Source organism: Melopsittacus undulatus, chromosome 7 (assembly GCF_012275295.1).
Source record: "Melopsittacus undulatus isolate bMelUnd1 chromosome 7, bMelUnd1.mat.Z, whole genome shotgun sequence".
In the NCBI taxonomy this organism is placed as follows: domain Eukaryota; kingdom Metazoa; phylum Chordata; class Aves; order Psittaciformes; family Psittaculidae; genus Melopsittacus; species Melopsittacus undulatus.
Genome location: NC_047533.1, coordinates 60,824,225 through 60,849,988, shown reverse-complemented (window position 1 = coordinate 60,849,988; position 25,764 = coordinate 60,824,225). Strand labels below are relative to the sequence as shown.

Sequence of the window (25,764 nt, the reverse complement as noted above, 5' to 3'; positions counted from 1 at the left end):
TGTTCCCTTCTCCCCTTTTTTAAAAAGGACATAAAACTCTCTGTGACTCAAGTTTTGCTCAGGGAAAACGTATTTTCAACTGCTCCCCAGCACATGTAAGAAGAGGATACAAAACAATGCACAGAACCCCTGCTTTCTCCAAGTTCAGTTGGGTGCTGCAGAGAATGGTGACAAAGCGCCCTGTATCAGAATCCAGCAGGACTGGGACAGAGCTTCACTTTTTATTTTAATTGTTTTATTTTCTTTTTAAACTAAGGACTCAGATTTCCAACTGTCACTGATTTTCTTCATAAAAGCTCATATGATGCTGTGTTTGGGTAGGTGACTAAAACAGTTCTGATGACATACCAGTGTTCTGGCTGTTGTTCAGCAGTACTTGTACAATGTCAAGATTTTCTCTTTTTCAACCTACTCTGCTCTCCCTCTCACCTCCTGTGATGGGTTTGGAGGTCTGCAGTAAATTGGGAAGGACACAAGCTGGGCACCTGCCTCAAACTGACCAAAGGGATATTCCACACCATATAACATCATGCCCAGCAATAAAACTGATCAGAGGAGCCTTTGGGAGAGACAGCCATTTGCTCAGAGAATGGCCGATGATCATTTTGTTTGTGGGAGGTGGTGAGTGACTCCTTTTGCATCACTCCCTTTGTCTTTTGCTTATAAGACTATCCTTATCTCAACTTTTGAGTTCCCCTGCTTTTGGTCTTTCTATTCTGCCCCTTATCCTGCCCCAGGGGGTTGTGCTGGTGAGCGAGTTGCTTAGCTGCTGGCCAGGATAAACTGACGACAGCTTCTCAGGGAAAGCTTAAACAATATGCAACCTTTGCACACAATCTTTTCACTGACCATTTTGGAATTTATCAGCCGACCCTGCTCAAAGCTGCACAGACACAAACTTCCTTACAGATCAGTTCTGACAGTACATTTATCAGATAAAGGAAGTTCTTTTACCTGGTTTAAGCTTGCTGTAGTGCCGTGATTCAGCATAGCTGGGGTGTGGGTGATTAACCTGAGCATGGGGATGCATTTTTGCTTGTCCCTCAGAATAATTCACGAAGATAAAACCATCTTTTTCATCCAAGCTGAGCTGATCTGACCAACGCCTGGAGTCATCAGAGCCGCTGTCTGCTGACCATGCTGCTGATGCTCTGTTTGATGATGACCTAGGCCTGTGGCTGGTGCTGCTTGGTTGACTCTGGCTCTCCTGTGGTTTTGTGTCCTGGCCTATGCATGTATCGTCTGCCTCGGAGTCACTGCTGTCCTCTTCATGGGCTTCCTGTCCTGGATTCACCCAATAGGAGAGAAGACATTGTTAGTAAGGCTGCTTAGAGCCTGAGCTGTTTCCATATTCTGCTCCAGCACTACCTACAACCCAACAGGTACCACCATAGCATGACTAGAGGGAAACTGCAACACAGGCATCTCAAAGCCTTTGCAGAGATTCAGCTCCTGCCAGTAATTGCACTATTCATCTTTTTTGCACTAGTCTGTCAGAAAACAGAATGCCTTAACTGAAGCTGTTTCCTATGATAGTCCATCCATGGTAGGCTATGACAGAGTAGATACAATGAGCAAAGATTTCAAAAATGCTCAAGTTAGCAGAACCAACTCCTGCTGCTTTTCAGCAGGATTTACACAAGTAAACACAATCATCTATGCTGAAAGTCTGGTTGATTGAGAAACATGATGCAGATTTGTTAATAACAGATCTGTTAACAATGCAAAAAAGCAACTGCCAAAGGTATTTACATTCCTAATGACACTGGAAAAAAAACCCTGAAACACCAAAATTGTATTTATATAATAATCACTAATAAATATCATATAATCCAGATCCAAATCCAGATCATATCTTCAATATGAAGAGGGAAAAAGGGAGACAAGATAGCTAAAAGAAACACCTATCAAGTAGAGACCAAAATCTTCCAAGCAGGGGAAAATGACACAACCAGCATTCTGTCTAAACAGCATACAGTTCCATCAGCAGACTTTTTTAACTCTGCTGTTATGCTGTAATTCCACTGAAAAATAATGAAAAACAATCTAGCTTTTGGACAATGGTAGCATCCACTGGATTCACTAATAGCAGAAACAACCACACACAGAATGTTCAGACTTCACAGAAAAAAAACAGCTATGATGGGTATGATTTGTTCTTATTCATAGCAGTAAGAAACTACCATAAACAAGGTGGTGAAAAAGGAACTCAGAGGCTCTATTTATTATGCCCACTGGATGTCTATTGCTTTTTGGGACAAAATCCTTATTGCACTTTGTAACCACATGGCTTTACCTACGTATAGTGAAGATCAAATAAAAGACAAATACAGAACACTTGTTGGGAGACATACCTATTTGTGCTTCCTGACAATCCTCTTGCATTTCCAGCATCTCTACAGGCTCTGGAGCTGGTGTTTCTGGTACTTGCAAAAACTCCATCCGCCAGAACTGGAGGGACAAGCAATAAGTAAATTGTCACATACTGAACTCTTAGCTTTCACCAGAGCTATTTCTAGAGTTAAGATGTCTTTCTGGAGCCATGCATTTGCACTGGTAGCACAAGAGACAGGTTACATGTTCATACTAAGCCTTGTTTTCTGGGGCTAGATACTATAAGAGAACATCTGTGTTTATCCCTGAATCACAAGTGAACAAATCTTGTGCTGTTATTTAACACCTGAGCTGTTAAAACAAAAAAATCCATTTCACTCAGCAATCTGACCAACAGACTCTGGGTTAAGGCAGACCTAGAACTGCACACAGCAAAGTACTGAAAACCAGGGAAGCCTCACAGTGAACAGAAATGCCAGTAAGTTCCTTTTTTCTTTCTAGGCAGAAAGATGAAATGCCTCAAGATGTGTAGAACAAAAATGGTGAATGAAGCTACAGTCTCCTGGCGTGAAAGCTGGTGACCAAAAGGCAACCAAAATAGAGCAGGAAGGAAAACATATGCTGCTTACTGCTAGTTGCCACATCACAACAGGTGCATTGAAAAGGAGAAAGAAAACTGAAAGACCGCATAGGACTGCAGCTCACTGAAAGTGTTTTCCATGAATCTTCAATGTCCATCTAACTTGTGGGCAGGATACAGTGCACCACCTTGTGCAGAAACGGCACAGCTGGTTCCAGCACCAAAAGCAGGTCTGCATCATCTACCCAGCACAGACTCCCTCCTGCCTGCAGGACTTGTTGTTCAGATGGAGGGCTCAAGTATAGTAGAGGACTGCTTTTGATACCAGTGAGGACACTGTGGTGCATAGACATGATTTCTCTAACTACTGCTACTACTAAGGTGTAAACTCAACTTTCCAAACAGTGATTCCTGGTACTTACCCGGACAACTCCGTCTGAATGTCCCGTTACTATGACATTCTGAGTGTCCCACTCATTCATCTCTGACACAAAACAACACATTATTTGCTGGCTTCGGCCAGTGAAAGTATTTACACTTGCAGTAGGGCTGCCATTAATGCTCCATACATGGATGTAGGTGCCAGCACATGAGACAATATCACCCTGCAAAGACAAATAACACCTCCATATTTCAATACAAGTCTCAGGTTTTCTTCAGTAAAAATGCAAGCCAGGTTCACTTATAAAACTAGTTCAGCCACCAACACTGGCATTTGTCAAACTGAGTTTGGCCACCTCAACAAATCTTTAAGATACACATTTTCTTAAAATCATACACAGAAAACCAGATTTAGTAGCAATCTATTTGTTGTGTTTACAGCATACAATGAGAAGACAAATTCTGCCACTTTTCATAGCATAAAACCCCAACAGCATATTGTCAGTACTTTTCCTTCTCAGTTTTCAGACTCTGCTCATGTTGACTCTGTTCTTTTTTTTTCCTCTTTCTGATGGTGGGACAAACATGTACCACCATAAATTTCATTTGCTTCCTTATTGGGAAGAGAGCAAGAGATGGCAGAGCAAGAGATGGTCCAAACTAGCGTAGAGGGGAAACAGGAACTGCAGTTTAAACCACCGGCAACACTCCAACCACCAGACTACTAGCAGCTAATAAACTGTGCCTCTTGCTATCCCTTCCTTGCATTAGAACCCCGATTTGTTTTGATTTCAACCACTACATCTGCTACAGTTACAAAATGTTCCATCCAGCCCAGATTGACAGCTACATAAAGTTTCAGGCAAATTCTTTGACATGCTGGGAATTGGAGAAATGGCAACCTGTAACTTACAGGACCACCAGGGGACAAGCTTTGAGGACACGTCTGTTTCTGCTACAAATGTCATTGCAACTTCATCTTCTGCTTCCCTTAAACCAAGCGTAACAGAACAGCAGTCAACCAAGTTCACATATCAAAATATTTTCTTAGCTCCCGTGGCAGGTTTGACAATGCACTTTGAACACTACACTAGCTATACTCCTGCCAGCTCTGTTAAAAAGCCCTTTCAAGCTCAAATGACTCTGCATGGAATAAACCCACATGCATCTCGCTAATTATTCCCTAAACCAGCTAATTGATTTACAGATGAGTTATACAAGTTTTGCAAATTAACAGAAGAGCCTAGTTTATTTTTCTTTAATAGCTTCTGACTCTTGCTACTGTTTCCACTGCACACCAGTGAATGGTATTTGGATCTTACCGTTAATTCATTTATACAGAGGGCTGAAACTGGAGCCTTGTGACCTCGAAGCTGTGTTAGAAAAGAGAGTTTATTCAAATCCCAGATGATGCAGGTGCGATCCCGAGACCCACTCACAATTATGTGATAAGCTAGTGATGCTGTTAAGCATGTGACAGTGTCAGTATGACCCAGTAATGCCTGCAAAAAACAAAAAGAGAGGAACAAGATGCAATCAGGAGAGAGCACAAAGATTACTATGTAAAACCCACCATCTGAAAAGATTCAGATAATGTAAACAAGAATACTCTACCAAAAGATGCAGCTGACTTACAAATATTCGGTTGGCAACTATTTTTGTAATTGAAAATGACAGAAATAATATTTTTTCCCATTTAAAAAGTACTTCCACAAAACTGAATTTCAAGGGTCTAACGTTCCATGACCTTCTACTGAAAAAAAACCCAAAATAAATTTCCATCCCATTCTGTATCCTCCATCTGCATCAATAACCTGGTTTACAGGGTCAGTATGTGCTCCAGGATGCACCTGAAATTACATTCTGAAAACAAAAACTATTTGTAAATATAAAATGGCTCCTGAATAAGCTTCTATTGATGATTAAAAAGGGATAAAAGAGCCAAGAAAGAGCTGCAACCAAAAAGGCAAAGTAAATTGGAAGGAGGAGAAAGTTACAATCATCTACTTGTATTAGATCCTGCTTTTATATTTTAGACTTAACCTAACCATTGGAACAAGAGTCTGCAATACAGTCAGATTATTGCCGTTTACTCAGTTACAAATCATTGGCTACAAAGTACAGCCTTCAATATGCTGCCCTGAAATTTAAGATACAATGTTTGATCTTGCACTCTTATAAATAAAATGCTCTAGAAATACAGCTTTGGACAGTTGCTGGAGACTGTGTAAGGGAAGTTATTAAATAGTTCTCTAAATTTCTTCTCCTAAGTGGAAGCTTTCCTCTGAAAATGCCAACAGGAACAGTAAAATTTAACCTACCTACTTTTGAACAGTGATACACAGCTTCTGGAATATTTTAAGGTAGTTTTAGGTGGCCTTTTGTTACATTTTGTTTGTGGGTGGGTTTTATCGTTTTGGGGTTTGGGGGGGAGGGTTGTCATTGTTTTGGGTTCCTTTTTGGTTTTATTTTTGGGTTTTTTTTAGTAAACACATAAGACTTTGCACTCAGCTGCAACAGACTTTGAAGTACAGGTGCCTGTTTGTTAGACTAAAAGTTGATGTTTTGAATTAACAAAACATTAACAACCTCAGGTGATCCTGAACAAGTATACCCTGCTCCATAAGCATTAGGGCCAGAAAGAGCAACGTTTTGTGCATAAGTGTAATTTAAATATATAAGTTTTTAAAGAAAAAGTAATTAAAACAAAATTAAAAGGCAAAATGAACCTTTTAAGTCCCCTTCACTGCTCTCTCCTACCCAGGTTTCAGAGGCATTTTTATGTACAACACTGCAATAATGCAGGTTTCACAAAACACACTTGTATAATTTTTTTAACATTGCTAGCAAATTCTCTCTCTCTAGAAGGCTCATGGTTACCAACTATACTTAAAAATGATGCAGTTTTAAAGACACATTTTGCCCATTTTCAGTGCAGCTCAGTACCCCGACTACTCAGTTCTCCAAAAGTCTGCTGGACCTTTAGTTTCTCTGCTGGGCCATGGTTTCAAAGTTTATGATGCGAGCAATACTGCTTTGATAATTCCTTTGGTCTTGTAATGTAATTTAAATAAAAAGCATCTTTATTGTGTTTTACCTGTTTCAGTGTGAGGGCTTTAGCTTTTTCTTTGGAGATGCCCATTTCCCACACACACACTGCTGTGCTTGTTCCTCCGGTGATAACTAGTTTGGGGTTGGGGCAAATGGCACACAGTATCTGACCCCATTCTGACAAACATTCATAAACAATTACTGCCTAAAATTAAAGAAAACAAAGAAGAATTACTTGCAGGATTAGTGTTTGGTAGGGTAAAAATAAAACCTGAGTGCCATTCACATGTGACATAAATTTCCATTGTTAGGTTTTTTTTCATTATAGAGTACTAACTGCTTTCAGTACAGTCAGCACTGAAACAAATGTCAGATTACAAACCTTGTCTGACTCGTAGGTACCCAGTCTACAGCTGAGGTCTGCATAGCCCCAAGCAAAAGTTTTATTCCACGTAGGTGGGATGAGAACTTTATTCTGTTCTACTGCCAGAATGCCTTTATCGGTACACACAATCTGTCCCACAGGCTCCTTGAGCTCTGAAAAAAGAAGATGGGGTTATGTTTTACTGCTATCTGATTCCATTGAATAGCTGATGTTCTGCAAAGAAGGATAGCTGTATTGGCTATGTTATAGAAATCTTTTTTTCAACTGCAACAATGGCAACTTTTGCTACATTCCTAGCAAAAGCAGGGCTAAGCACCATGAGCAGCGGGGCAAGAACACCCAGAGGATCACAAATAGCTCTGATCCCACCTGTGATGCTGCACAAGGTGTTCTTCAGACAAAAAGTCTGTGGTCATTAAAAGTGATTGTACCATTTTTGGCACAGTTTTTGGTATCAATTTCAACGTATTGGCCAAGCATTCCCACAGGCTACATTCCTGACTACAGCTCATGGTTTTCTGCCACATAACTCAGCATTTCTTGCCACTGCAATACAGGATCCTTCTACTATGAAAATCACAAAAACTGAGGATAACACAGGCCCAGAATCAATGTACCCTGAATACTGCTTCTTAAATTAAAACTTTAGAGAGGTGCTTGGGCCCAATTTTGTCCCTCTATTTTAGAAAAGTTATATTAAAGCAGCACAGATTTGGTCCTTCCTAAGTGCACTTTAAGGTAGCTAAGAACATAATCTTACAGCATTTAGGATATTTTAAATTTGTCTTTCTCATAAAGTACAAGCATTAAGACTATCAGAATTAAGTAAACATGGAAAAGGACAATCTTGCCTAAACGCTGATTGCTCTGGCAAAGAAACAGGAATAATTACTGTGGTTTCACAGTTTACCTTTCACTGGGGCAAGAGATGGCCGCAGGTTGTCCAAATGATGGAAAAAAATCTTGTCACTTGTGGAACCAGGGGGCATAGAGGTTCCCACAACATCTCCATTCAGTCGGCTTCTAACACGCTTTGGGGGGTGTGGTTTTTTAAAGAGCTGAAATTCATCAAGGAATTAGCATAAAAAAACATCACAGGCTTGCAAGAGCACAAGCTGAAAACTATCACAGTACATTCATTTTACCTTCTAAAAACCCTGCAGGTCAGCAAACGTTACTTAACTGTTGTCAGTATTCACTAACAACTTATGGCAACTACTTCAATAAGACTTCAACAAGTAATACAGAATCCAACAAGGATATAATGAACAAATTGTTTTTAAAGCTAACTCCAGTTGTAAAAGCAGTTGAAGTAAAGCAAGCAAAAATCCCAGAGTTGATGCAGAGCTCAGTATTAAATTCTAACCTAGGACAAACTAATTTTTGGCTTTGACATTTTAAAGTTTCACTGGACAGAAAAAGGAAACCTTAACAAATGCCTGAGAGGAAACCACCAACTCCCGCAAAACAACTACAAACCTACACTGTATAACTTCAGATTTAGTATTACATTTAATAATTTAACATAATCTCTTAAAGAGAATACAAACTTTCTAGCTGTACCAAATGTATGTCTGTAACTCTTTAACTATAGCAGCTGCACAAGTGAACACCAAGAGACTGGTGTCAGGGAAGTGTAAGTTATAGAAATATAGGAGGGAAACATAAATTATAGAAATTATTTTATTACAGGATAACTTAAAATACCTAAGCACTAAGCATTACTTTGAAATTGCACTTTCACTGCCGCCATCTGACTTGGCAGCAGGGACATACTTTTTTCTTTATGTTGACTTTTACAGTTGAACCATAATTCATCTCACTTTTGCTATAAGGGTACAAAGGGGGTGAAAAAAAAAGATATTCCTAATCTCACAAGTAAAGCCCAGAGCTGATTTTTTATTGCACTTATGATGAAAATGTAAATTATTTCAGATTACCAGGAGAATATTTATGAAAAAACACTCTCAGGAAGCTTCATTTCTAAACCACTTTCTCATTCTGTATTAATACATTTCAATTTGAGTACCATCTGGACAACAAGAATTCTACAAAGTGTGTACCTGCTTTGGTATCTGTCCAAAGTTATTAATGAATCCTATGGTAGCTGTCTCTTTTAATGGATCATTGATGTTATATATGTCCACTTGCCCCTCATAGAAGAGATGGTGAAAGACATTTACAGCTTCAACTGCAGCAGGGCCTTGCTGTTTATAGCCAAAGATCAAGTCAATCCACTCATGCAGATGTGCACTCACAAAGTCACATTCCAGAGCCTGAAATTCAAAGGGCATGCATTAGAACTAGACATATCCACCACTGATTGAGCCTAATACACCTGCCACAAAGAAAATACAGAATGTATTTTGACACATTCTCATTACACTTTGATGAAGCTTTTCACTGAAGCAAGTCTTGCCTCAACATACTCCCTTAACTAAAGAAGAAGGGGAGAAAACACCAGTTCTACCGACCTTTGCAACAATTAGCCATCAACCTAGAACTCAGGGACTAGCTGGTATCTGTGGCTGCTTAGATTAATATGTAGTGGAAAGTCCCAACTGATGTTTCCTACTGTCAGCATTAAAATGCAAATTACCTCTCGATGAACTCTGATAAATTCACGAGGATCTCCCTTTGCCCATGGGGGGAGTATGACATCACCAAGTTTAGTGCCATTTTGTTTGCAACCTATTAAAAAGAAATAGAAATAAAAGTTTGGAGAGAAGCACTGAAACTGCACTGCAACAGCAACGGGGGAAAAAATGTTAAAGAAAATCAAATTCTAAAATCTTTCCTTCATAAAGCAACCCATTTTTCTTTAAAATACTGAGTCATTTTTAAATGCCAGCAATAAAAAAATGAACAATTTCAACTCTGTTGTTTGTGTAAGATTGCTCACAGAAGGAAGAATTCAAATATTCCTTGCTAGGACTTTTGAAAATGATCACAGAATCACACAAAGATTTGGGTTGGAAGGGACCTTAAAGATCCTCTAATTCCAACCACCCTGCCATGGGCAGGGACACCTTCCTTTACAGCACGTTGCTTAAAGCACCGTTCAACCTGGTCTTAGTCTCTGCTCTCATTTTGATGATGACAGTGTTTCAGCATATGCTCTTCAAAACAAACATTACTCTTTTAGCTAGTGGTGTTGATTAGATTATGCTTCCTCAGTCTTCACAACTTCAAAATGTGTACTCTGAACTCAAAACCTTTATGTTTCCCCAAAAGTACGTGATTATTTCGGTTCCATTCTTCTGCTTGAGTAAGTTTCTGCTTTTCTCTCTCCATTATGGGAAAGGTCCACTGCAGTCATGAAAGTTAATGAAAACAACAGCAAGTAAGATAGCCTTCAGTAATCATTGCACAGACAGAAACTTGTTATATCAGTTGAGCTCATACCTATGCAGCCAACCTTGTTACAGGGAACCACTACCACAGGATCTGCCCATTTTGCACAAAAAGGGCATGTGAGTGATGTGATGGCTTGACTTCACAAATGAAGATCTGGGAAGGGCTTTACCTATGCTTCCTACAAGCGCACTGATGACTAAAAGGGCCAATGTGGGATAGGCAAATCCGGTTGCAAAAAGCACAGCAAAAGGTCTCTTTGGGTGGTATAGATGAGGTATGGTTCTTTCTATGTTGTCTTTTCTCCTTGAGACTATGAATTCTGTGTGTGTTTTCAAAGGAGACGACAGCATTATGTATGGTGTGTCTCCAAGTCTCCCAGTTGGAGGCCAAGGTGGACCACTGATGGTAGTCAATATGGCCAAGGCTGAGGTATTGTTTCAGAGAGTCCTTATATCTCCTCTTTGGGGCACTTCTCCTGTAGCAGCCAGTGGTGAGCTCACCGTAAAACACAATCTTAGGGAGGTGGTGATCCTCCATCCTGGAAACGTGCCCTGCCCAGTGCAGCTGTGATTTCAGCAATATGGCCTCTATACTGGTGACCCCTGCCTGTTCAAGGACAGTAACATTTGACACATAGTCAGTTCAATGGATGTTTAGAATTGTACAGAGGGAGCACTGATGGAAGCATTAGAGGAGTCACAGGTGATGGTGACAGATAATCCATGATTCAGACCCATATAAAAGAGTAGACAGTACAATGGCTCTATAGACACTAATCTTTGTACTTTTCTTCAGGTGTTTATTGCACCAGACTCTTTTATGGAGTTTTCTGAAGGCCCTGTAGGCATTTGCTATTCTGTTACCTATCTCTGTCGACCGTGGCATCCGAGGAAATAATGCTTCTCAGATAGCTGAACTGCTGAACTGACTTAAGCTCTGACTGATCAATGGTAATGTGGGGATGATGGCAACCTTCTTGTGGTGCAGGTTGATAGAGAACTACTGTCTTCTTCAAGCTGACTTCCAGCCCAAAAAGCTCAGCTGCCTCCACAAAGCAAGATGTTAAGCACTGCAGAGCTGCTTCTGTGTGGGCAACAAGGACGGCATCATCAGCAAAAAGCAGTTCATGGACAAGGTGATTTAGGGTATGGTAGACCTCGAAGAACAAAATGGCATCTATATTTGATATCGTCCCAGTGGGAATCTATTCAATCTAAGGCCCACACTAAGACCCTAAATCACCTTGTCCAGAGGGCATGTAGTGACAGGACAAGGGGGCATGGCTTTAAACTGAAAGCAGTTTTTAGGAAGGAATTCTTTACTATGAGTGTGGTGAGGCACTGGCACAGGTTGCCCAAAGAAGTTGCGGCTGTCCCATCCCTGGCAGTGTTCAAGGCCAAGCTGGATGTGGCTTTGTAGCATCCTGGTGTAGTGGAAGGTGTCCCTGCCCATGGCAGGAGGGTTAGAACTAGGTGAGCTTTAAGGTCCCTTCCAGCCCAAATCGTTCTATGATTCTATGATTTTTCTGGTAATGGCCGTAACCCTTCTGTGTGAAATATACTTGGGAGAGGTTTTGTGGGGTGTTCTTCTGGTATTGCTTTTGTTTTTGTAAGGTTGTACTTTGCTTTGTAAGGTGAAACATGATTATCTGTGTGTTTTGAACTGGTAAAAATAACCCCAAATCAACTAAAACATGACACCTTGAACAAAAATCCTTTCTGGGTACTTCAGTATCTCATTCAGCAACTAGAACATTACACTTAAAATTATCACTAACATATAATTAACTGCTTAAAATAAAAATTAATTGCTTCAGAAAATACCTTCAGTCTGATAAATCTGGAAAAGTAAATCGGAGGTTTCACAGAGGGAATAAGAATTCCTGCTATACTCCTACCAGTGAAATTATGAGTTCTGAATCATTCAATCTTTGAAATACAATATTGAATAAGCATGTAGTATCAGGAAATACCAGAAGTAGTCCTGCTTATGCTTTCATGTCAGAATGTGCAAGTTATCTATCATTTTCTCATGCAGTTAAACAGATCTTTTTCTGCCCGTATTATGAGACACTTCTCTCACACTGGACTGTCTGGCACTGTTCTTGCACCCATTGCAGTATTATCAAGCTCTTCCTGCCTACCTAGGTCAAAATTGTTGGAATTGAGCAGGAACTCGGGGAGGTAGAAGAACTCTGGGATGAGCTCCTTCACATCTGCCATATTGTGCTTTGATGCTGAATACCAAGCCTCCCGTACGCTGTGAAACATTCGGTCGGCCAGATCAAAGTGACCACCCTGTGGGACAGAGCGAGAAGCATGTCAGCATCAGAGCATCTCTCAGAACAGCAGATTTTCCAAGAAGGCAAATCTGAACATCCTTTACTAGTGCCTAATAAAGACACTGTACAAGGTAGCACGTTTCTTCCTCTAACACAACAGATTTAAACAGCTGTATTACTTTCTGGTACATAATAATAGAAAAGACTAAGATACAGATAATAGAATTTTAAGAAGAGAGGTGGCTAGTCCCATATCGAAGTTTAGTCTCTTCTAGAGCAACACGAATATTCTTGCCTGATGGCTTCTGTCTAGGAAAATATTTGGCATGTAATGTTACAAATCCCATTACCCATCGAACCTGTAAACACTTCCAGGCTCTGCAAACATTTGTTTATTTTAGCACTAGGTAACTAAAATAGTTCTTTGGATAAACACACCGATTTAAAATAACAAGCTTTTCACACCTCCAGTACAGAACTAAGCATACGATTCCTTCTTTTACAGAACTAAGCATATGATTCTTTCTACAACCGATGAAAAAAGCATGATGAGCAAAGTCATTATAAAATTTGCTTAGTTTTTTGTCTGCTGATATTTTGCTCTGCATACATTCAGAAAAATGTTCAAACTACAAGGAAACAAAACAGGTGAGTTCTGTTATCTTTTACAGAGACACATCAAAAACCTGCCAGGCAATAACAACTCTGCTAAAAATATTTCTTCTACCATATTTGTGTAAACAAAGCCAGATGATGATACATTTCTCTTAGATCTCAAATGAAAAGAAACACAAAGTGAAGTGATGTAACTTTTACCTGTAATCGTAAGAAAATCTGAGTAAAAGGCTCCATTCGGACAAGATAGGAAGCCACTATCATGGCTGATGAATAGTGGGTCCCATAGTGATAAGCTGGGGTTTCCCCTACAGAAGATTAAAAGTCACATAGAACAAATAAAGCAGTTAGGTGACAGAATCAGTAGCAATTAAAAAATGGAAAAATTAATGCTACATTTAAATAGCTCTGTGACTTTTGACATGTTTAAAATTGGAATTTTTAGCTTTCATACTTAAGAATCTGAAAGCTTTCTGTTTGTCATGGCCACTGCTTGGGTTTTGGCTGCAGTCCAGTAGCCCTAATTCAAGGGGCTTCTTTTTCACTTTTAGCCTTATTGATTACTGTGGAATTAAAGGCTTCAGTAGGAATAGGTCTCAGAATTCTTTGCTACAGAATTTGAACAGCTTTTGCTTTGCTAATTTCCTGACAAAAAGTCTGCATAAATACACTTGGAACATATTGGTTCATTTCTAGAAATGAACTTTTTTGCCACCTGCTGTTTGATACAGAACAGCATTGCAGTAGTTGAACAGCCTTGTATCTTCAATAAAAGCACACAAGAAATGTATTGTACAATAGCTGCCTTGCCGAATACACAAGCTTTATTTTCAACACATAAGGAAACTCTAAAATCAAGAATACAGAATTTAACTGCACCTCATTTTGAGTAGACTGTTTTTCCTGAGAAAATGCTGTTTCCTTACAAAAACCACATGCATTAAGACAAGAAATGAAAAAGCCCAAGTACTGCTAATGCAGAAGTATTTCCATTCCTTTGTACAAGTTATTCTCTTGCAGCAGCACTCAGACTGTATTAGTAGAGACAGACAGTTGTATGCTTCGTGAGCCTGCCCGTTCTAGCCTTTAGAAAACGTTAAACTGTTCTGAATGTGCAACTGTTTTGTCTTCATTTTTACATACAAACAAAAGGTGTTATTTGGATTTAAAACAAACAACAGAGCAAGAAAATTAATGTCCCTTTTCTCTAATTTAGTATCTGTAGGAGAGTCACTAAAAACCTCAGTAGAGTTCTGATTATCAACATCCAGACCTCTCGACCCATATATAATACAAAAAACCCATGACTCCCTCTTATCATGTGACAGGCACATGTCCATCTGCTCTTCCTGTTGGACTGATCATTACTTACCATTGGGATCTTCCCAATCTTTGTATCGCTTCTTATACTGAGCTAACCTATCTTCTGTTTGAGCTCCCATGGGTTTGGCCAGGTTTCTGAATGTCTTGGGATTTGTAAGATCCAGTTCCTTTAAAAATAAAAGAGACACCAATTAGAAAAACTCTAAGAACAAAAATCCCCACCAGAAACAACAACAAAAACACACAATAAACAAACCAACCCTTTTAAAACTACTGATTATTATATTTAACATCACATACCTCTTAAGACTGTCATCTCTGTTTTCTACACACACAGCAGGTGTAGTGTTGGATATGCTTAAAACAGTCCTTCAGTCTGATCCAAGACAGTCAGTATTTTTTTAAGTCACATCTGGGCTCTGGATAATTTTTGCCCTGCTCTCCTCACACTGTCCCCCAGTTCCCCTGAATTCTGTTACTGAATACTCCAGATGCACCCTTAACAATATTCTATGTTATGCTCTACCTGGCAGCAATGGCTGCCTACAAAAGCATTAATAGGATGCTTGCTCTTTATCAAAAGCAATTGTTTCACCATGGGGCCAGATTTCACAGTAGCCCATGTCACACTATTTTGGACAAGCATACTTTCTCTGTGGCCATAATGTCCTTCTGGATGTTCAGTAGAAAGTTAATACAAAGGAACTGCTGTAACACAGAGAGGAAACTGCCTTAGAAAAAGCTATAGATTCTGGCAACAGTCGAGTAACATCTGTAAACTCAGTGCAGGCAAAGACCTGCCTACATAGCACAGGACAGCTAAGAATCTCCAATACCCTACACACTGATAAGTGGGAGGAACATCACAAAATAGATGAAATCAAACAACTGGTGATAAAGACAAGTCTCTTTTACCAAAGCAGTATAACCCAGCTGTAATATTTGCAAAACCTCAAACATATAAAAGACTACTGACAAAATATTTACCTCTGAATCGTAGTCTGCGAGGATCCAGGGAAAGACAGGGTACTGCATGAGATCATTATAGGATCTGCCCGCCAGTGTGTTTAAGTGCATCAGGTACTGGAAGTTACTGATTTCTCCTCTCTTAAGGAAGACAGATAACAGCACTGTAAAGTGTTCACTTTACAACAATCAAATGTCTACGCTGCCAGACTGTCAAAGTGCTCAGCTGTCCCCAAAAGTACACACCTTATTTCAATGTTACAATGCTCACTCTACTTTTCTCTCAGTCCATTCCCTTGCATTTTTAATGGTAGAACCATTTCTTATGTGACAATGATACCATGGAATACTACAAACTAAACGGCCTTATAAGATACACTTTCTGTACTAGTATATTCCACTTGTCCGAATAAGAGAATGCAACTTATATGCACTGATTAATCATGTATTGCTACAAAACATGTAATAAAATAAAAGGACACCCCCAACATTTTCGTACTTACTTCCCATCTTTGAGTAACAGATTTTTCTCCCACTAAAGTGCTAAGCAAGCCAGACCTAATGGGAAGAAGAAAATGAATTTTCTTACTTAGCAGTAAGATCTGGGTTACATCTTCATGACAATCTAAAGTTTTAGAATTAAAACTTGTAAATGGCATCAATTAGAAAAACGGGGTTTGCTCCTTTTTTGCTCTAGCAATACCTTTTTTCATTTCTAAACACATATTGTTAAAATTATACACATTAATTATGCAATTCAGTGCAAGTACAAATGTATCTAACAGGGTGCTGATGGGGAAAATAACTTGGACAAATCTAGTAACGGCTTGGGCACTCCAACTCCTTTCAGAATGTATCTGTATACCGATAACATTAACCCTGATAGCATGTATTAGTTCGAAAACATATCAATACTGCCAGGGATACTGGCACATTCAAAATAACTGGAACACAACACCAATAGTTATTTATTTTGGTAATGCCTGATTTTAAATTGAGGTCACAGTACTCTCTAGTGAATCCTGACCTTAACAAAAGCATAGAATCACAGATTGGTTTGGGTTTGAAAGGATCTTAAAGCTCAGCTAATTCCAATCTCCCTTCCATGGGCAGGAACAACCTTCCACATATAAGGTTGCTCAAAGCCCTGTCCAACCTGGCCCTGATACATGATTTATTTGAAAATATAATTTATTAGAAACTGATGAGCTATACAGCTTGTGAAGAACAGAATCACCTACCCTTGCTCTACGCTGGTGTTTGGTCTCTGCCCAGAGACTGACTCTGAACTGTCAGTTAGAGATGGCACCACAGCCAAAAACCTGAATCAACAGTTAAAAGGAGATTAAGATTAGTGTTTCTGTCCTCAGTCTGTCATCTTCTTAGAAATAGCATGCACTTGATACAGTTACAGACTTTGAATTGAGCAGCTATGTAACATCCTAAACAAAATTGGAATGACCCTCTGTCACTGACCACCCCCAAGTTTCACATGTGGGCATTAGTGCCTCCTAGTGGTTCTTTTGTGAAGCACTAAGTTGCTATCAGGTCATTCACTGCCTCGCACCCCATCGCTCTTGCCATCTCTTTCTGGTTTTTAGGCCACTGTAGGCTCAATTATGGCTCAACACAGACATTTGTAAACAGTGTGATTAAATGTTCTAAATTATTTTACAATACCTTTGATAAACTTTGTTTCTAACCCCTTTTTGGAAAGCTAGAAGATAGTTCCGTCCATCTCCTGAGAAAACTTCAACTGCAATTGGCTGAAAACAAAGAGGACAAACCCATGTCAACACTAACACATTTGCTCATCACCTCTGAAGGTCAGGCACAGACCTTTAGTCATACTGTACAACATCTGACACCAAATTATGTTGAAGTAGTCTTTGCCTAGTGCAGCCCAAGATGTTTTATTTTGGAATACTAAAATTCACTAAAATACACCCAAATAAATTGACCCATGGTAAGCCAAATGTTCAAACAAGGATGCCCAGCTTAAGCACTTTAATTTCTACACAGTGATTATCTTCAGTTTCCAAAAACTGATCAGGTATATATTTATTTTAAACTTTAAAAATTACAACATTGTCAAAAAAATCCAGGTTAGCTCCTCAAACCAAATATGATGCCCAAGTTACCTGCAAAAGGTATCTCCTCTTATGTACTTCCTTGATATCTTCATATGCAAAAATGCTGCACGTTCTTTTGAGTTGACTTGGACCTTGCCTTGCTCCCCTGGGTATGATTGGCTCATGCATCCTGCAAAAGAGCATAAACAGGCAAGAGATAAGTAATAAAAAAGATAAATCAGAAGAATTATTCTCTCAATTCATATAAGAGCCCAGGTACAGAAACAGCTGATTTTCACTATATACTACATTGAGCAATTTGTGAGCACAGAGGAAACTGCTCCTGAGGTTCTTCTGAATCCAACATTATTTTGGAGTTGACTCTTTCAAAATCTCAGTAAATAAATTATTGTTCAGCTATCAGAGATTGAAGAAACTCTCATTAAGCTACTCACTTTGGAGGCAGCGTCTCAATATCCCGTATTTCTCTGGTGGCTGTCATGGTAAACCCATCAATGACGTAGAAGTGCTCTTTCCCAAAGAGAAGCAGCCCTTCGCTGGTGTCAAGGCCCTGAACCCGAGCACAGCGGTACATATGCTGAATCTGTAATGAAAAGCGGACACTTAGCCAAAGCAGGTTAACAAGTTCAGGCTCAGACTGTGACTTTATTTGAATAAGCCCCAGACACTGCTTTATCACTTGTAGATACAGGAAAAAATTCTGCTATTTCTCCCCTTAGTCAGATACATACCTAATGCCTGTGATTACCAACTGGGAAGGGAGTTAAATAAAGCCTTCTCTGTGTGATATAGATTCATATGTTACAACTTATCTTCTTGCACCATGCTTCTTGAGCATATTTTAGAACCTGAAGCCCATCTGACTATGATCACAAATGTATTTACTGGTATACTTCAGTCAGACAAAGTCTGAAATACCAAATACACAGCATGGTTGATCAACACTGTTCTTGGGGATAAAACATTAGTTATCAGGGTTTTCCATTCTAATGAAGGGAACAAGTTCAGTACTTATACTTCCAATATGCATATTCTGTCTGAACTCATTGAGCTGACAGGTTAACAATTCAAACATGGAATAGTTTGTAGCTTTTGTTTCAGAATATATTCTTTTTTGTCTTAGCAGACAGAAGGAAAGAAAAAGAATGCTTCCAGTACAGGGTTTACAGCTCAGGATCTCTTGGAACCGCAACACATATCTGGCTTCAAGGAAGAAGCCGATGAAATACTAAGCAAATTCAGCTGTAGATCAGTGAAGGTATTCAGGACAATTATTTGTGCTTGCAGCATGTAATGAAGAAATAACACCACAGTAAGTGCTTAGTGTCTTTGAAGTACACAGTACCTTCTCTCCTTCTTCAAGAAGTCGAAGCAACGTTGTATTGTCAGTCTTTTCCTCTTCATCAATTGAACTCCCCTCAACAATTTGATCTTGTGATTGTTCCTGGTTCTCATCATCTCCTCCATCAGGAGCAGAGCGAGATCGTTTTAGGGGAGGCTTCACCAGGCCTGGAAAAGAAGAGAGAAAGATAAATAAAAACCTGACACACAAAAAAAAATCACTTTACAAGACTTAGTGAACTTTGAAATTACTGATTTAATGAGTAAAAAAAGAGGAGTCCTACAGGATCCTTATACAAATGTATGAGAAGATATAAAGGCAGGTAAATTTAAAGAAAACCATTCAGGACAAAACAAATGATCAAACCTTTGACTCTTGCAATAGTGTCCTCCCCGTGTTCTGGCTCCTGCTGAGTTGTTTCACCCACTGTGTTCTCCTCTATAGCATCCTGAAAGACTGCAGGGTTCCCAGAAGCCAGGCGCATGTAGTACTCCTTACTGTCATAACTTATAGCTCTTCGGTAACGAGCAGGTTTCTTTGAAATAATTGAAGAAATCACTTGGTCAGTCAACTCCTCACTCCAGTGAACGTGTTTCAGGAATACTGTGTGCAGCATAGTGCAAGCCCACCAAGTGCTTTGTGCATGTGCAGTCATACGCCAACATGGACAAAACCAGAGACTCTTCAGTAGATCTACTCTGTCAGCTAAATTGCAAGGGAGCTATTTAGCCACTCAAGTAATAATGGGGTTCAAGAAATGCCTGCAGATAAACCTACAACATGGTAAATAAGAAGTGTGGCCAGGATATTTATGTCACGAAAAGCTCAGACATTTATGACTGATAGATCACATGGACATTTTATCATCTTTCATAGCTCCCTACAACATATGCAGCTTATTCATTAGTCAGCTGACTTCTCTGCTAGGCAATAGTTTGAATAAAGAATTGCCCTAAGGAAAGATACAGATGTGTGGAACTTGGTATGAACCAGAAATATCCAGGGGCAGGCTTTAAGGCTCAGATATCTTCATTAATTCAGTTGTTTCTTCTTCTTCAGTAAAGATTCTGATGGTCTGTGGGTGGCAGACCAGCATGAGAGTATCCATTTAACCAAAGTAATTCTTTGAGCATTGTCTGTACCTTTAGGTGATGATAATGGATTATGGTGGTGGTGGTGTGGTGCGTTGTTTTGGTTTTGCAGTTTGTTTTGTTTGGGGTTGGTTTTGTTGAGGGTTTTTTTTGTGGGTGTTTTGGTTGTGGGGTTGGTTTGCTGTTTTAGGGCTTTTTCCTCCTTTGTCCATCTCATCCCCTACCACAGATTAATTTTTATGTTCCTCACTTTATTATGGAGGTAACACTGGAAATAGCTACATGAAAACAATAAACATGTCAAAATGATGACAGGAAAAGATAAAAGACGTATAAAAGAGCCAAAGCCTTTCCAAAATTGAAATACACTGATGCACATGGATGGATGAAAACACACTGATTTTATATTGCAGTTGAAACATTTTCTTCTCTGACTACTGTTTAACTTCACCCTCAAACTCTAGAAAGCTTTGTGAATGTGGCCAGTTCTCCATCACAAATAATTTTTTGTTTTGCAGCATTATTTCCTACGTGTTTCAAAGTTAGGTTGGGTTAATTACAAAATATCATTACCATAAATCCTGTTCAGTGCTTAACATTGTGTAGAACTGTAGAATACCACTGACACTCCAGTCAAGATTTTCCCTTGTCCATTTTTGTATGGAAATACATGAAATGTAGGTTGTTTGTTTTTGTTCTGTTTGGGGTTTGGTTTTGTTCATCTGTATAGTGGGAAACTAAATAACCCATGATCAGGATGACAAAGAGACTAAGATCAGCAACACAAGAGATTTATTATTTCAGGGCAAACTGGCTGAGCCCCCAAATCAAAAATTTAAGGCATTGTGATCTAATTTGCTCACTTACGTTCAACTAAGTCTTCAATCATTATCACCATAAAAATACCACTTAAAGAATGCTTAAAACCTCTGAGGAAACAACTTATGTATAGCCTGCAAAGAGAAATCCTAACTGGTACCTAACTGCTAACATGAATAAATGAAACCAGTAAAAAATTATATTGAATATTCTGTGTAATAGAATTACTTTCATTTATACATATTGGTTTATTGCTAAATGTAATTCAAAATGAGTGAACACACATTACACATCGTACTTAGTGATGGGCAAGACTGCATTTGTAATTAACAGAGAAGCAGCATACTAAGAGGCTTGTAGAGAAGCCACTTCCAAACAAGTCTTTTATTTCTAAGGCAGGATTTGTATTTTTTTAAATAAATGTGTAAATTTCATTAACAGTAAAAATGAGGAGAAGAGTGAGCTAAGACAGAATTAATCTGGGCTCTAACAGAAATAAGTCTGTTACAGCTCATTAAGGCCAAAAAGGAGCAAAACTGGTCACCAGATCCTCTCTTAGAAAAAAGCACTTAACTTTTCTGGTAAGTGCTTCTAAGTGATTTTGTTGCCCATTACTAAACATGTTCCATCAACCATTAGTTCAGATCCCAAAGCCACAACACTTCACACAGTGAGAACAGTGATAGCACAGCCCAACACAGCTTGTTAGTGTGCAGCAAGGAAGGTAAGATCTACAGAAAATTTTATTAGATGAAGGTTGAGAAGAGCACAGTAACATCCTCTAGACTGATTACTGAAAAAACCTTTAGGCCTGGAAATAATTACTGAAAGAGCAAGTTGAAAGCCAAACATAGAAGCCTTGTTAAGATTGCCTAACATGCAGGAGGAAAAAGGTTGTATTTATTTCACATTCTTTCAGTCAGTGTACGTGTTCTTTACCTTTTGAGGAATGGTATCATCAGATGTCTCAGGAAGTCTACTTGAGTAGTCAGACTGAAAATAGGGCATCAATTATATAAGCATCAGAGAAAGAACACTTGAGAAGAATGTACAATGGCATGCCTGCCACTTGGTGTGAATTAGATTGTCACTACAGCTATTGTGCATCAGATTGCAAGCAGATAAATACACCTAAGGGTTTAAAACTGGCTGAATGCTACTTTTTGTTTGAGTTTTTTCAAGTACTTTGACACTCCTGCTTGAGGAAAAAGATCCTGCATGCTTGTGCACATGCGTGAAAAGACCATAAAGACTGCTCCACTTCTTAAAAAATGGTGTTGCAAGATTAACAGGAGCTAACTGCCAAGCTTTCAAAGGCTATGTGCTTTTCTGCTACACAGCCCACATTTGTGTTCTTGGACAGATGGAACTTCCTTCCATAAACACACCCAAACCAAGGGCCATGAACTGGTTTCAGATCGCTGTTTGCCATGTTGTTTAGCATAAGGCTGAGAACTCAGACTGGAACCTCCCATAGTTATGATACTTTTCTGCATCTACAGGCTTGTGAAGATGCTTCTGCTGTGCACTCTCATGATCACTTAGTTGATGCAAGCACACACCATCTTATGTTGCAATTGCTAGTCTTTGAGCTCACTCAGTTTTGAGCCAAGTGATTTAGTCCCTTCCCTTAATACACTACTAAGAACAACTGGACACCATCAACCATCTAGGACATAGCAGGTAACACCAGAGTAAAAAATCTTTCTTAACAAAAACTTGTTAAAAGAACATACAGATTTTACAACAGGGCATAAAATTACGCATCACAAAATCTTGTCTACTTACCAGTACGTTTGTTTCTTGCTCAGCCTCAGGCATGTAGGGGTACTGAACGTAAAACATGTCATTTCGTACCATCTTTTTCCTCATTCTGCAGGGACCCTCAGTCATCTCCAACATCCACTTGTCAAGATGGGAGCCAATGGGGGGACCCCACAAACCTCTCTCCCGTAGTAACTCATATTCAATTTGAGACCACTCTTCTGTCACGTATTTTAATGCATTCTGCTGACGCTGAATACAAAGACATTTGTAGATGCATCAGGAATCATGCTTTTAAGCCTGTCTCTGATATGAGCAGAGACATTTTCCACAGAAAACCATGTAATAATAATTCTAGCAGCACTTTTTAGTAAGCCTTAATGACATTTCTGGTGTCAGTTAACATGAAAGCTGGGTTCCTAACGTAATTTTCTCAACAAAAAAGGAAGAAAAAAAAAGGATGCAAAAGCTCTGCTTTTTGTTCATATTGTTAATTGAACATATTTCTAAAAAAGAAAAGATTTCTAAAAATACGAAAGAAATGTAACACTAAGCCATAGATTTTGAAAAAAGATTTTAAGAATGGAAATAAAACTTGTTTTGGAAGTCTTCCCTGACTGTACTTACACTGGAGAGAGAAATTAAATGAAGCAATGCTTGGTGATTGTTTTTTTAACTAACTGCTTTCAATGACTTGTCTCTCTCAGAAGCAGATTTCTTAAGATTTATAGCACACAGCTCAGCAACTGGTTCGAACCAAAGGTCTTTGGGGATATTTGAAAGAAACCACAGGGTGCAATAATTTCATTCTAGAAGGCACAGAGCAGCCACTTTCTATCACTGCTTGATTTGGGAAAAGTACCATAAAATTTTCTTTGTGCTACTATAACAGTAGCGTTTGCACACAGTATTCCTCCACATCTTCTCTTATATTTTTGTACAATGTTTTAGAAAGACAGCATATTCCAGCGTATTTCCAATCTCTCTTTTTTTTTCTTTACACTCCTAAGGAAAGACTAATTAAGCTTCTCAAAGTTAAGATTTAACACATAATACTGATAGAAGAGCTTTCATCTACCACCAGATCAGAATATTTTCTCACTTATTGGATTGCATTTAAAAAACCTTAAAAATAACAACTGCATCTAAACATTCAAAAATTTTACCAATGACAACCTAATATTTTATGAGAAATGGCATCAGCCTAGCCTAACAGGTGAAAACATCAGTGTCAGGTAATGAATCCTCTGAACCATACCTCCTGATATTCCTTATACTGCATATCAACCAGGTCCCGAACCACTGCAATGTGAGTAAACATCCACTGGGAAATTTCCTAATACAAAGGTAAGAGGACAGACAGAAAGATGTTTTATAAAGGATTTTGCTTAAGTGAAAAGCCTATGAATACATCACTTTGCCAAACTTGCTCAAGAAGGATAGTTTCTTGATAAAATAACATTGCTTAGATGATGAATTTCGAACTACTGCATGCAACAATATTTAAGGTTTTATTTTGTTTGGTGTTTCCTGGCAAGTATTTGGAAAATATTCCAAATTACATATCTAACAGTTCAGAACATTCCCAAACAGCTTAAGATTGCCACTGACAAATATTACTGCTTTTCCCTATTTCCTTTAAAGTAATAATTTGTACATGCTGCCTAGTTTGTTGGAAATCCTCAAGACAGACACCACTCCTCACTCTACTGCATTATAGTTGTTTTCACTTATTGCTCCTTATGCTGATACAGCCAGCAATGGTGCCTGTCAGCTCAGTGTGTGAGCTTCTTCCTTTTCACAGAATCACACAATCATTAGGGCTGGAAGGGACCTCTGGAGATCATGTAGTCCAACTCCCCTGCCAAGGCACTTTCAAATCCTCTCTTTCATTTTATTTCAGTGCCTCAAATACATTATACTAACTCCTGCAATGCCCCATTAGGTACTGTCCTGCTGACAGCATCACTGCTGTGCTAATATTTTGGTCTAATATTTTTTCTTAAATCTGGGTTGTTTTTTTTTTTTTAAGCAAGCAGGTTTATTAAGTGAATGTCCAATGCTACTGTCACATATTGTTTTGCTGAACTCTCCTCTGCAGTACAATAAAAACAATGCAAAGCAGCACTTCTTCAGTCATGATACAAACACACTTAATAAAAGGATTTTCCTAAACAATCCTGGGGGCAGGATGGAAAGAAGGACAAGCATCAGTCTTACAGATTCCATTCCAGAATAGTAGTGCAAATTGGATTGAAGACCCAGATTGGCAAAACAATAGAGTTTTAACTCTGGGCTTAATGTTACAGATAAATAGATGCACCTAGTAGATTAGGACACACATAAGATATCCAGTCTGGATATTCAAAAAGGGGAATGAAAACCAAGCACTAGATGTCACTTCACACTCTGCACGACTCCTTATATTCATCACATACCCTGAACATACATTGCTGGATTTTAGACTGCATGTTATTAATTGATAAAAAGTACCTGGGTAGAGAGGTTGTGTTTATTCAGTCCACTCTCCTTGCGGTTTCTCCTAGAACCAGTTAGTTTAGAGAGTCCAAACCCACTGCTAACTCGTGAAAGTTTGGACTGTGTGGTTGGAACCAAAGCCTCCCCTCTACTGATGCATTTCTTCTCATGAGCTGAAAAAACAAAAAGAATTTGGAGCACTTTTTAGGTGGGTTTCTTTTACCCTACCTCCCATTATAGTTATTTTTTTAATAGAATAACCTTTTCTGCTGCTTTAAAAAGATGGGTGTTTGGGGATTAGGTTGGCTTTGGGGAGTGTGAGCATGTGTTTTGTTTGTGGTTTTTTGTTGTTATTTAAGAGTGTCTGGCAGCACTCATATTTACATCAAACATTCATGCTTGTATGAGGAAAGATCCCCAGGCGAAACCTAGGAATTGCTTGCATTTTGACTTGAAGCATGACAAATATACTTATTGATTAGTGAAATTGGGGTCCATGACCTATGAATGCTGTCCTCATCTGAAGAGGTGAAAACTAACTGTTCATTAAAAAAAAAAATCATAATCTTGTCTCCCCTGTACCACCCCCCCCCCCAATTTTAATGTTGTTGTTTTACATCCCTTAAAGAGCAAGTGGGCATTACAAAGTACAGAGACAGCATCTGGAGAAATATTTTTTTCTCAAGACAGTTATAAAGATAACAAAATTTATATCATTTATGTTATAAACAGTAGACACTGGTGAAAAAAAATATCCCAGCTGAGCACCATATCCCTACCCAAAAAGATGCTACAACATGACCCCACTAACCCATCTGGTGGCAAAATATACCGTACTGAGCAGAGAAGCTAAGTGGGCCTACTGCACTTTTTTGTGCACACACAGCCATCCCAGCTGATAGTC

At 38.9% G+C, this 25,764-nt stretch overlaps 1 protein-coding gene across 1 annotated transcript in view; it reads right to left on the bottom strand.

The window, feature by feature from the left end:
- The window catches only part of WDFY3 (WD repeat and FYVE domain containing 3), a 115,656-nt gene that overhangs the window by 5,190 nt on the left and 84,702 nt on the right, over positions 1 to 25,764 (bottom strand). Inside the window, exons 39-62 of the mRNA XM_005146574.3 lie at positions 24,876 to 25,033; positions 23,641 to 23,718; positions 22,407 to 22,634; positions 21,558 to 21,611; positions 19,075 to 19,243; positions 18,712 to 18,875; positions 17,801 to 17,949; positions 17,415 to 17,535; positions 16,954 to 17,039; positions 16,515 to 16,595; positions 15,777 to 15,831; positions 15,295 to 15,414; positions 14,357 to 14,474; positions 13,186 to 13,292; positions 12,232 to 12,385; positions 9,331 to 9,422; positions 8,795 to 9,007; positions 7,642 to 7,789; positions 6,729 to 6,883; positions 6,393 to 6,551; positions 4,618 to 4,797; positions 3,337 to 3,519; positions 2,355 to 2,451; positions 955 to 1,284 (exon numbers count right to left, since the gene is read on the bottom strand). Coding sequence (XP_005146631.2) covers positions 955 to 1,284; positions 2,355 to 2,451; positions 3,337 to 3,519; positions 4,618 to 4,797; positions 6,393 to 6,551; positions 6,729 to 6,883; positions 7,642 to 7,789; positions 8,795 to 9,007; positions 9,331 to 9,422; positions 12,232 to 12,385; positions 13,186 to 13,292; positions 14,357 to 14,474; positions 15,295 to 15,414; positions 15,777 to 15,831; positions 16,515 to 16,595; positions 16,954 to 17,039; positions 17,415 to 17,535; positions 17,801 to 17,949; positions 18,712 to 18,875; positions 19,075 to 19,243; positions 21,558 to 21,611; positions 22,407 to 22,634; positions 23,641 to 23,718; positions 24,876 to 25,033 — 3,399 coding nt within the window. The remainder of the gene's footprint in view (positions 1 to 954; positions 1,285 to 2,354; positions 2,452 to 3,336; positions 3,520 to 4,617; positions 4,798 to 6,392; positions 6,552 to 6,728; positions 6,884 to 7,641; positions 7,790 to 8,794; positions 9,008 to 9,330; positions 9,423 to 12,231; positions 12,386 to 13,185; positions 13,293 to 14,356; positions 14,475 to 15,294; positions 15,415 to 15,776; positions 15,832 to 16,514; positions 16,596 to 16,953; positions 17,040 to 17,414; positions 17,536 to 17,800; positions 17,950 to 18,711; positions 18,876 to 19,074; positions 19,244 to 21,557; positions 21,612 to 22,406; positions 22,635 to 23,640; positions 23,719 to 24,875; positions 25,034 to 25,764) is intronic.